Genomic DNA, 12,647 nt, shown 5'->3' on the forward strand with positions numbered 1-12,647 from the left:
TATGTGGTCTGTACAGGAGCTGCTGATACTGATTCTCAAGCAGTTTTTCAAGTGTTCATCAGTGTGGACCCATATTTAGACTTCATCATTTTCATGTGGGAAAAGGTCGATTCACACAAGTAGATCCGAAAAAGCTGTCAAATATGTGGCAGTCAAATATGTGGAAGTTCCAGAATTGATGCTATCTAATTCTTTTATGGTTACAGCACCTTTGTAGAGTTGTAGAAATGTAGTTTTTACAGGATCCAGTGAAATTTTCTGTATTAGTAATTGAAGTGGCTTGAAGTGTAGCGCTTCATATGAATGTCAGATTGTGGGGTTAAAATGTCTTCGTCAGCGAACTGGCTAAATGAAAACTTTCTAGATTAGCAGTACTTTAGGCGGGCTGAGGCGTAGCTGGGGTAACAAACCGCAAATTAAAGAAACAGTGGCCACATTTCATGTCAGTCACGCTGACCTGTTTGAATGAGACGCAATCCACCAGCGTGTACTGTGCCATCGACGTATTGAGTCGGCTGTTGAACCCATTTCACAAGACGTGCCAATGTGCAGAATGAGGTGTTCAGTGACAGCATTAATTTACCACATTTACTGTTTTTTTTCACATCTTTTTAGAGCTTTACTTTGTATACAGGGGCACAGTCATGCTGGAACAGGAACATACCCTCCCTAAACTGTTGATGCATCCTTAAAATATTGTTATGGCTGAAAAATGCTGAAGGATGGTCGTCCATATATGTTCTAGCGCAGGGAAAGATGCTTTTGTGGCACTCGGTGGTGCTTTGACATGCACACGTTTTATCAGAACTGTACAAACGTACCACAACAATCGCTAACAGGTGTAATTAATCAAGAAATGATATGATTTATTACATTATATGCCTGTTTTAGCATGAAAATGTGCTTAAAGTAACTCCAGTGTCCTGCACAGAGCCCTGACATCAGCACTAGTGAACAGCTCTGGAATGAACCGGAACATCAACTGAAGCTTTCTTGACAAACATCAGTGCCCAGTCCAATTTAATCTGCGTTAGCAGTTGTTTTTGCAATGGGATATCTGGCAACCTCGTGTATCATTACTGTCCTGCGATCTCCACCTAAAACAGCTCAGTGGTCACTAATTCCTCATTTAGTACAATCTGATGAATCTACCCAGTTCATGTAGGAAATAAAATGTGAATATCAGCAGTTTAAAGGTGAAATAATCCTCTCGTCTCTGTTTATTCTGTGTGTGTGTGTGAATAAATGTGGTTTGCTTAACTTGCGGAGTGTAAAATATATTCGCTGTACAGGATTCACTAAAATGCAGCAATAAAAATTAAGTAAATAAAGTCAGAAGTTTGAGGTTTTTATTTACATTCTGAGCAACCTGTGCCTGCATGGCTTCCTTCCATCCACATCGCTGTTACGGAGTGAATTTGGACCACCTGAAGACTTTGCAACTCAATGCAAGATGTTGCATTTGCAACACCCAGACTTAATCACACAGGACACACACACAACCGATCAACCATAACATTAAAACCACCTCCTTGTTTCTACACTCACTGTCCATTTTATCAGCTCCATCTACCACATAGAAGCACTTTGTAGTTCTACAATTACTGACTGTAGTCCATCTGTTTCTCTGCATGCTTTGTTAGCTCCTTTCACCCTGTTCTTCAATGGTCAGGACCCCCACAGAGCAGGTATTATTTAGGTGGTGGATGATTCTCAGCACTGCATTGACACTGACATGGTGCTGGTCTGTTAGTGTGTGTTGTGCTGGTATGAGTGGATCAGACACAGCAGCGCTGCTGGAGTTTTTTAAACACCTCACTGTCACTGCTGGACTGAGAATAGTCCACCACCAAAAATATCCAGCCAACAGCGCCCCGTGGGCAGCGTCCTGTGACCACTGATGAAGATCTAGAAGATGACCGACTCAAACAGCAGCAATAGATGAGCGATCATCTCTGACTTTACATCTGCAAGGTGGACCAACTAGGTAGGAGTGTCTAATAGAGTGGACAGTGAGTGGACACGGTATTTAAAAACTCCAGCAGTGCTGCTGTGTCTGATCCACTCATACCAACACAACACACACTAACACACCAGCACCATGTCAGTGTCACTGCAGTGCTAAGAATGATCCACCACCCAAATAATACCTGCTCTGTGGTGGTCCTGACCATTGAAGAACGGGGTGAAAGCAGGCTAAAAAGCTATGTAGAGAAACAGATGGACTACAGTCAGTAATTGTAGAACTACAAAGTGCTTCTATATGGTAAGTGGAGCTGATAACATGGACAGTGAGTGTAGAAACAAGGAGGTGGTTTTAATGTTATGGCTGATCGGTGTACCTGTTTACTCAAGTCTGTGTTACAGTCAGTCCACCTACTGCATTGTTTTGAAAGGGAGATCAGACAACTGTGTAAAACAGAAACGGTCCTTCCCCAGCCTGTTCACACAAAGCTGGCCAAAAGTATTTGGACACCTGACCAAGAGCTTGTCGGATGTCCCATTTCACAGCCGCTCTTCTAAGAAGGCTTCTCAAAAGACTTATAAGTAGGTCTGTGGGAACTTGTGCCCGTTCAGGAAAGCCTCAGTTGATGTTCTGTGGCTCTGTGTAGGACACTGGAGTTTCTTTTGAAAGTCTTTATAGAGCTGGAACAGGACAGGACCTTCCATGAACTATTATTTCCTTGATAAATTTGATTGAATACACTCTGTTAGCAATTGTTGTGGCTGAAAAATGCTGATTAAGGAGGGTTGTCCGTATATTTTTGGCCATGTTGTGTAGCTGTTCTGCATGCAAACAATGAAAACTGCAATAAAAGAGAATCTGAGCAACTGTGCTCGATTTGATTATTTTAATAAGAAGTAAATCATGATCACAACTGCTGGCTCTTTATTTTTTTGTCAGATCCCCTAACTGCACAGTTTGAGAGGCGTTTTCTTCAAAGCATCCCAACTATAATGCTGTAAACAATAAATAAATGAATATATAACGTTTGTGTATTCTGTCTGTACTGTCTGAAGGTTTTAGGATTCCAGCTACACCTTGTTCAGCCGAGGAAAAAAAATCACAAATCAATAAATCAATAAATACAGTTCACAGTGCATTTAGTTTTAAATCGTCTCTACAATTCGACGAAATGTACAGAATCTCTGAATGAATAAATCTCTCCTCACACAACATGCAAGTAAACAAGCTACGGTCACAGTGGAGTCTGAAGAAACTACAATCAGAAATCAAATGCTGGATGTTCACATGGCCTCATGTAGCACGTCATGCTAATACAGACATCAGCGATTCTCAACCTTTTTAACTCTTAGACCCCCCTGTGTTCAACAAAAAATTTGTGGGACCCCCTTAACATGGTTTATTATCTTATTCTCACACTTTTAGCAAGGATGACAAATGGTAGTGTGTTCTTGCTCATGGGAAATTGGATGAATTTACGATTAAGGTATGAATCTTTACGTAGTGGGTTCACTTCTATGAAACGTATGGTAGGAGCTTCCTTACCAGGATCTACTTTAGCAAGATCTGCATCAACAACTGAACCGGAATCTACCATAGTTGCTGTCCATTGTCCACCGTCCATTGACCCAACGTACACTATACACCGACCAGACATAACCTTATGAGCACTGACAGGTGAAGTGAATAACACTGATTATCTCTTCATCACGGCACCTGTTAGTGGGGGGGATATATTAGACAGCAAGTGAACAACAACATTTTATCCTCAAAGTTGATGTTAGAAGCAGCGTGATCAAGCGTGAGGATCTGAGTGAGTTTGACGAGGGCCACATTGTGATGTCTAGACGACTGGGTCGGAGCGTCTCTAATTCTGCAGCTCTTGTGGGGTGTTCCCGGTCTGGAGTGGTCAGTATCTATCAAAAGTGGTCCAAGGAAGGAACAGTGGTAAACCGGTGACAGGGTCATGGGCGGCCAAGTGCTGAAGAGGTTAATGCTGGTTCTGATAAAAAGGTGTCAGAATACACAATATTAGAAAGGTGGTCATAATGTTATGCCTAATCGGTGTATGTACTTTACAATAGGTCTATATGACATAACAAGAAATCTCCCATATGCTAATCGTTTATTGATTTTCCTGTCCCATTATGTGTGATTCTTTTTTACTCTTTTAAATTAAATGCAATGGGGGCCCCCCTCTAGGCTCACTGAGGTCCCCTAGTGACCCCGGCCCCCTGGTTGAGAACCACTGGTTTAAGGCACGCACTATGATCACTGAAGGACTATAAGCAAATCAGCATTTACTTGAGCAGTTTTATTCAAATCAGGATAGTGATGTAATGCTCCACTAAGATAAATGATTTGACCCAAACCACACTTTTTAATTTAGGGGGAAGCTTTATGTTTTTTTTTTAAAAATAACTTTACCTCATAAAATTCATTCTAAACAAGATAACCTCATTTATGATAATAATAATAATAATAATAATGAAATGTATATTGAGCACAGATGCTAAACAATCTTCAGATTTTTCTGTATGATCTACATTTAATACAATCCTACTAAATGACTAAACAGTCACTTTAAAACCAGCTCTGAGATTTCCTGGTCCCGGTTCCATCTGCACTGATGCTGATAAAACAATACTGCTCATTTCTTCTTCATGTGCTAATAAACAAAAGCACCTTCAAACAGCAGGAACTCAATAAATCCTCAGTGAAGGTTGGTGATAGTTTCTCCGCTGATGTCCATTTACTTTTGCAGATAATACAGATGTACAGCGTCTCTGACCAGCAGACGTCCTCGTTTCTGACTGGAGTGAGACCGTCCACACCTCGGTGTACGTTCTGGTGATCAGAATCAGAAGGGATTGAGACGTATACCCGTCCCCAGTGGAGAGAACGGGTTCACCTTGGCCCACATCAAGGCATCGTTGAGGGAGATGGACGACTTGCCGTCTTCCAGAAAAAACACGGGACCCTGTTGTTCACAGCAAATGCAAGAGCAGATTAGGTCACAGAGTACAGCCAAAAAAGATTAACTAATACATTCAGGTATTTTAGCCACATCAATTGCTAGCAATGTGTCAACGGTTTGGGGAAGGCCTTTCAAAAAGTTTCAACCTCAACCATTCAAAAAAAACTAACAAATAAACTTTTATTTATTATTCCAGTTCTGCTCTAATCAGTGTTAATGACTATTAAAAGTAAAAAATATCAGATGTGCGTTTATTTTTGACCCAGTAAATTGTCGTATTTTTAGAAAAACTTATGAAAAAACAAAATTCCAAAGCCACGTGACACGTCTTTTCCAACAAAAAACAAAAACAAACAAAAAATTAAAACAAAACAACATAAACAACAAAAATCAACATAACAAAAAAACAACAAAATCAATAAACAAAAACAACAATAAAACAACAAAACACCCAAAAAAAAAAAAAAAATCAACATCAACAACAAAAAACTACAAAATCAACAAAAACAACAATAAAAAACAACAACAACAAGTCAACAACAAAACACCAAAAAAATAAAAATAAAAAATCAACATCAACAACAAAAAACTATAACAAAACAACATAAACAACAAATATCAACATAAACAACAAAAAAACAAGAAAATAAACAACGAAAACAACAATAAAAAACAACAAAAAAACAAAAACAACAAAAAAACAAAAATCAACATCAACAACAAAAAACTATAACAACATAAACAACAACAAAAATCGACATAAACAAAAGCAACAATAAAAACAACAAAAACAATAACAAAAACAACAAATGCCAACAAAAAAAACTAAACAAAAACACCAATAAAAACAATAACAAAAAACAACAATAAAAACAAAATCAACAACAAAAAAACACAAAGAAAAAAACCCAAAATCAACAACAAAAACAAGTGAATAAAACCAGTGCAAAATATAAAATTTGTATTAGGCCAAAAAAAGTAACAAAAATGTTAAAGTAACTAAAACTAAATTACGTAAACGGCTTTGACAATTAGTTGTACCAGTCACACCCACACGAGTATCCATGTAAAACTTGCCTGTATCCTGAGGCCAGTGAAGCAGGAGACCTGGACGTCTGAATGGCTCGGCAGGCTGGAACCTGTGACATAATCGGGCCCCTGTAGGCCCCTCAGTGGCTCCTCCCTCATGCGGCTCAGTAGACGGGCGTACTCGGTCCTCTGTGCCTCTGTTGGGGGGGTGTACGGCGTCTCTTCTGCTCCACTGAGGGTAACAAACACACTTTTAGATTCGTATGACACTCACTGAGGCATACTGATATACTCTACATGGTCAAAAGTATTGGGACGTTTCATTTATAGGTTTCAGCCAGTGTTAAACCCGCAGTGTTAAACAGGGGCGGGTTTAGAAAAAATGGTGCCTTATAGTGTTTAACTACACCACTGGTCGCTAGCCTAGTGGGTAGAGCTTTGGGCTATCAATTAAAAGATTGAGAGTTTGAATCCCGGCTCTGCCATGCAGTTACTGTTGGGCCCTCGAGCAAGGCCCTTAACCCTCTCGGCTCCATGGCTGATCCTGCACTCTGACCCATGCTTCCAAACAAGCATATGCAGAAAAAGAATGACATTGTACTGTACTCGTGTATCAGTATACATGACAAATAAAGGCCTTCTATTTTACTGTAGAATTAAATATACAATTTAATACTCAATCACAGCCGCTTCTGCAATTTGTATAAATTCAAATGATGTCCGGCCCCGCCCTAGTAGGCCTGTTCTCGTCCTGAAAGACTAGGTTCTGAGACCAGTTACTGACCTGTTGAGCGAGTGTGTGCAGGTTCTCCAGGCGTCCAGCTCCACTGAGAGCTGTTCTATCTGCAGAGGTAGATCCACCTCCCTCCTCTTCAACAACTGACTGTAAGAATCATCAAAAATAACTGAAAACTCACTGAATTCACGTGTTTCAACCACAACAGTTTCTAACAGGTGAAATAAATCAATAATATGTAAGGAAATTATGTGCTTCCAGCTTAACAGCAACAGAGTCGGGTTTCAGAGCCCTGAATGAACTTGAACATCAACATAAGTGCCCAGCTATAAAAAAATTTTTTGACAGAATGGGCACAAATCCCCACAGACATACTTCAAAGTCTTGTGAGAAGCCTTCTCAGAAGAGCGGCTGTTGTTCTAGCTGAAAACATCACACAGAGGTCACTATGTTTTATTTATACATATAGTGTACGTACAAAATCAGGTACACTGTACGTTCACTCTCACTAGATGAATCTTGTTATGTATAGGTGCTTGTTTTCTCTAACTGTTAGTCCGGTCATGGTCAAAGTGGCAGCGGGACCCTGACTAAAAATAACTCGCTCTCTTACCTGGTGTATTCATAGAGCGCCGGGACGATGCTGGAATACTGCCGTCCTATAGCCAAGAGAGCGCCGACGTACCCGCACAAAATGAGCAGCTCATTACGCTCCCTGTCACACACACACACACACACACACATGATGGTAAACACTATTACAAGTGCTAAATAAAAATGCTAATCAAAGAACAGAGATGCATCGGTATCTTACAGCTCTTCCAGACGACATTAGTGTGGTTATTATGAGATTATTTTATCCCACTTGCTTTTAATGTTTTTTCCCTGAAAACGTGAGTTATCACACACTGGTGTCTTGAGAATTTCCCCCTGTTCTTTTAATCTCTTGTTTCTTCTGATCTTATAGTGGTCATGCTTTTCACTGGGAGGTGTCGCCAATGTCCATGTGGGGTGAGCGCATGGCTACCTGAATTTTTCCCACACACGCTGGGGACAGCATAGACCACGCTACGCCCTAGTTACAGTATTTATTCCCAAATACTGTAACCAACTGGTGAGATGGCACTCTGGCACCCCTAGTGGATAAAACCCCACTGTGTGTATGTGCAAAAATGTCTCAGCATTTACTAGAAGCTGTAATGTGGACAGAGTCTGTTTAGATTTCTCCTTTTCATGCTCCTAGCTGAGGTCAATGTTCAGGTCAGTAATGAACCTTTAAACTTCGATGGTTTTGTTTATTACTTACTCGCCACACTTGGTGAGAACGAGTCGGTCGGTCCTGATGTAGCTCAGCAGATCCAGGATGGGATAAATTGAGTCCACGGTCCAGTCTGGACTGCTCAACTGCTCTGTAAGGTAAACAGAAAAAAACGACAACATAATTTATGAAAGAATATTTAAATAAACACTGATCGCAAAAACGCAAAACACAAAAACGCTGATATGATATTAAACACAGCTGTATATTATGTGACATTTTGGACTTGGATTTATAGGAAAAAAATAACATATAATATCAGTACATTTATTTATTGTATGGGGTGCTTTAATTTTTTCAGGAGTAATGACTGAAAATATAAATAATAATATAAACAATATTAGCAGAAATATAAATACAATTAGAGCTTCTTGTCTTTTTAAACAAGATTTATCATCATTCAAAGGCTAAAAAAATAAAAACAAAATTAATTAAACCAAAAGTAACACCATTAAAATCTAAAAATAAATACACAGATGAAATAAAACAAGCAATTATTTGTCCCCACAACATGAACTTTTGAATTGTGGCTTCACTGATATAACTAATGAGGATAAAATCTGGGGAATTTTGTATTTACCAGAATTGGGGGGTGGAGGGACTAAAACATTCCTGCCACATTAACAACCTGTCCCCTCAATATTAAAAACCTGTCCCCTCAATATTAAAAACCTGTCCCCTCAATATTAACCTGTCCCCCAATATTAACAACATGACCCATATATATTGTGATTGCATCCTTGCTATAAGCTGATCTAAGCTGATCTAAGCCACCTGAGGTCAGAAAGTGCACCTTACAGAGATGCAGGCAAAATTTTTACTCATAAAAACTTTTATGATATAAATATTACCATATCACAAATCAATGAGGTAGAGAAAAAATTTAAACCACATATTATTAAACCTTAATATTAAATATTAAACAGAAACCAACAATAACATACAAACTTAACTTTACAAATGTAAACTATAAAAACACCGTCTGAAAAGCAGACGTCCAACATACCCACACACGTAATGGATGTACCTTTAATGAAGGCGATGCCGATGGGAAGAGCTCTCTCAGGTTCTGGACTGAGTAAGTGATACTTCACAGCCTGCAAGATTCGGCCCTGACTGTACTCCTCCTCCGCCAGCTCCTTACACTCCTCCAAACTCGGTAATCCACACTAAACAAGATCCAACATCAACGTTCACATCCAGCATCCAAACATTTATCACTAAAGAAATAAAATAATAAAACCTCAGCTGGAAAGAATTAAGCTTTAATTCAACTCGAGCAGGCCTGTATATAAAGACGCGCCTGGGGTTTGCATTAAAATGACAACAACAACAATAATAATAAACTAAAAATAATGATTATAATAATAACAGTAACAACAATAACAAATTATAAAAACTAATACAAATTTTAAAAAATGCAAAAAAATAAAATAATAAAAATAAAATAACAATAATAAGAATAATAATGATTTTTATTATTAATAATAACAACAATAAATCAAAATATAAAAAATCATAATAACAATTATACAAATTAATTAATAATAAATTAATAATAAAAAGAAACAAATAAAAATGAAATTAAATAAATAACAACAACTACTACAATAATAATAATAATAATTAATAATAATAACAATAATAATAGTAATAATAATAATAATAAAAACATAAGCAATAATAATAATAATAATAACAATAACAACAATAACAATGATAAAAACTAATGCAAAATTAAATTAAAAAAAAATAAATTAAATAATAAAAATCTAATAACAATAATAAGAATAATAACGATTTGTATTATTAATAATAATAAATCAAAACATAAAAAATATAACAATTATAAAAATGAATTAATAATAAATTAATAATACAAAAAATAAAAATGAAATTAAAATAAATTACTACTACTACAATAATAATAACAATAATAATAATAACAATAATAATAATAATAATACCATTTACACTTTTTGATATTTATAGAATTAAAGAACACTTTCATATAAAAGCTGTCCCAATTGTGACAGAATACAATCCACGCTATCAAGGATTAAGGGCCTTGTTCAAGGGCCCAACATTGGCAAGCTGGCAAGAGTGAGGCTAAAACCAGCAACATTCCGATTACTAGTTCAGTACTTTAACCTCTGAGCTAGTGCTGGCCGGTTCTGGTTTACCTTTTCGTGCAGGTCGTTCCTCTCGGCTGAGCTTCCTGGGTAAAAAGCGCAAAGTTTGGCTAAGAGCGTTTCGTTATCGGGGATCATCTGGAGGAGCCTGACTGCCAAATCCCTGCCAACACAATAAATATAGAGAGATAAAACAAGTTTTGGTTGTGCTGTTATATTTAAAGGCATAATTTAGGTAATAATAAGTGTAATTTGTGTAAATAACTAAAGCATCATTAATGATTGGGCTTAATAACCAGGGTTTAAGGAATCACTGTGGTGGACTAGCATTTTAGACTTATGCCTATTAATTTGCTAAGATAAAACAATGCTCATGTGCTTGGAAGTAAAACAAAACCAAAAATTAAAACCATTCTGATACCTGTTTCCAACACATGGGAAGCTAGAGACACATAGAGATGACAAAACTGAGATGAGATACAACACCAATAAATAAAACACAAAACAATGTCTCTGAACAACGTTTCATTTCATTGGTGGTCATTGGGACTGCTGCTACATGGAAACACTTCATCACAGGGCTTCGGATCCCTTTTAGACACGGCCAATCAGGTCTGTGTAGACGCCCGGCTGACATTAGAATTGCTATGATTTGAACCCGGATCTCTGAGGTAGTGGGCTGGCGTGATACTGCTGTGAGTTTACAGAGGAAAAGATTGGAAAGGATGCAGTTATGCAGGACGCAGTCATTCTGAGTTGCTAGACCAGTCCTTCAGGCTGGAAGATGACTGGATGAGTGTAGAACTGATGGTGATAATCGTGATAATAATGCGCTGATAATAACGAATCGGACGACACTCTCACCACGTCGTGCTGGTCATGTACTTCCTGGCGAGCAGCTCCAGGACGTAGTGTGTGGCCTTTTCTGCTGATTCTCCCAGAACGGTTCCAACACACACCGCCAGCTCCAGCTCGTTCCCTCTGATCAGGCTGGCCATCGCTAACTGCACACACGTACACACACACACACACACACACATACGACACGTTTAAACACATACACACACACACACAAAACACACATATATACACAACAACAACAACAACAAACACACATATACACACATACACACAAACCCACAGACATATTTACACACATACATACAATAATGAGGAATAATGATATTATATTATAATCATATTATATTATAGTGAGCATATGTGTAACCTCTATATTTTCCACAGCTAGATGACAGCAGGCTGCCAGCACGGCACAACCATCCTGAAAATACCACTCAGCTAAATCCTTACACACCCCACGTAACAACCTGCACCGACAGAACAAAAACACACACACTGCTGTTAGTTCACAATGTAACTTGTTTACATGAAGAATTAATCAGATTGATTATCAAATCTGTCATTCAAACAAAAATATATATTAATATCTGCACAGATAAAAGTTCAGCCGCTATCAAAAAGCAAGTGCAGTTTTCTAACAATAATCAGCCAGCAATGTACAATAAATCTAATTTATTAAGTGTGTGTGTGTGTCTGTGTATTTAAGAGTGTGTTAGGGTGTGTGTGTGTTGGGGAGTGTGTTAGGTGTGTTTGTGTGTATGTGGGTTTGCGTTATGCCTAGTTCACGCTACACGATTTTTGCCCTGATTTTCGCTCGGCGACTGGTCGGCGCTAGATTTGCCGGCTCGGCGATCGAAACTCGGCTCTCAACCGCTATGTGTGAACTACTCAACAACTCGATCCGAGCGGCTCGCAGAGCGCTCGGTGACTGAAGAGAGAACTCTAGCTTGTCGAATATCTGGATCTGAGTTGCCCGACTGGCAATGAGTGCTATGTCGAACAGCCAATGAGAATGCAAGATACGGAGTGAGGGGAAACGCAGGGGATGAGTGTAAAAAGGTGGGACAGGGGCGTAATATAATGTTGTTTTTATATGAATACATCGGCACACACACAAGTTTTACAGTATTTCTGACCTGATCGTTCTCTACAAAACACCCACGCTGCATTGCAAAAAATATTTATTAACCTCCAACACACTATAGAACAATCCAAATCCACTCAGATTCATTTATTTTTTCTCCCTGATTTTACGCTGCACATCAGCGCACAAACCTCGTGTAGTGTGAAAGCCACACCGACTTGAAAGATTCCCGATTACAAGAGATCCAGTCGTGTAGTGTGAACTGTACAGTGACCTGACCACTTGGAAAGTCGTGTAGTGTGAACTTGGCATTCAATGTGTGTGTTAGGGTGTGTCTTAGGTGTGTTTATGTGTGTGTGTGTTAGGCTGTGTTTATGTGTTTGTGTACTTGATCAGTGAGTGCCCTGTGTGTGTGTCTGTTAGGATGTGAGTTAGATGTGTGTTTGTGTGTGTGAGAGAGTGTGTGTGTGTTAGGATGTGTGTTAGATGCATGTTTATATGTGAGTTAGATGTGCGTTTGTGTGTGTGTGTGTGTTTTAGTGTG

General features: G+C 38.5%; 1 protein-coding gene across 1 annotated transcript in view; it reads right to left on the reverse strand.

The window, feature by feature from the left end:
* Positions 1-2,838: 2,838 nt before the first annotated feature.
* wdr17 (WD repeat domain 17) overlaps positions 2,839-12,647 on the reverse strand; it is a 58,366-nt gene continuing 48,557 nt past the window's right edge. The window contains exons 21-29 of the mRNA XM_062995518.1: positions 11,387-11,486; positions 11,023-11,162; positions 10,210-10,321; positions 9,054-9,195; positions 8,015-8,117; positions 7,322-7,423; positions 6,757-6,855; positions 6,021-6,204; positions 2,839-4,946 (exon numbers count right to left, since the gene is read on the reverse strand). Coding sequence (XP_062851588.1) covers positions 4,827-4,946; positions 6,021-6,204; positions 6,757-6,855; positions 7,322-7,423; positions 8,015-8,117; positions 9,054-9,195; positions 10,210-10,321; positions 11,023-11,162; positions 11,387-11,486 — 1,102 coding nt within the window. The 3' untranslated portion in view covers positions 2,839-4,826. The remainder of the gene's footprint in view (positions 4,947-6,020; positions 6,205-6,756; positions 6,856-7,321; positions 7,424-8,014; positions 8,118-9,053; positions 9,196-10,209; positions 10,322-11,022; positions 11,163-11,386; positions 11,487-12,647) is intronic.

The sequence above is a fragment of the Trichomycterus rosablanca genome, chromosome 5 (assembly GCF_030014385.1).
Source record: "Trichomycterus rosablanca isolate fTriRos1 chromosome 5, fTriRos1.hap1, whole genome shotgun sequence".
In the NCBI taxonomy this organism is placed as follows: Eukaryota; Metazoa; Chordata; class Actinopteri; order Siluriformes; family Trichomycteridae; genus Trichomycterus; species Trichomycterus rosablanca.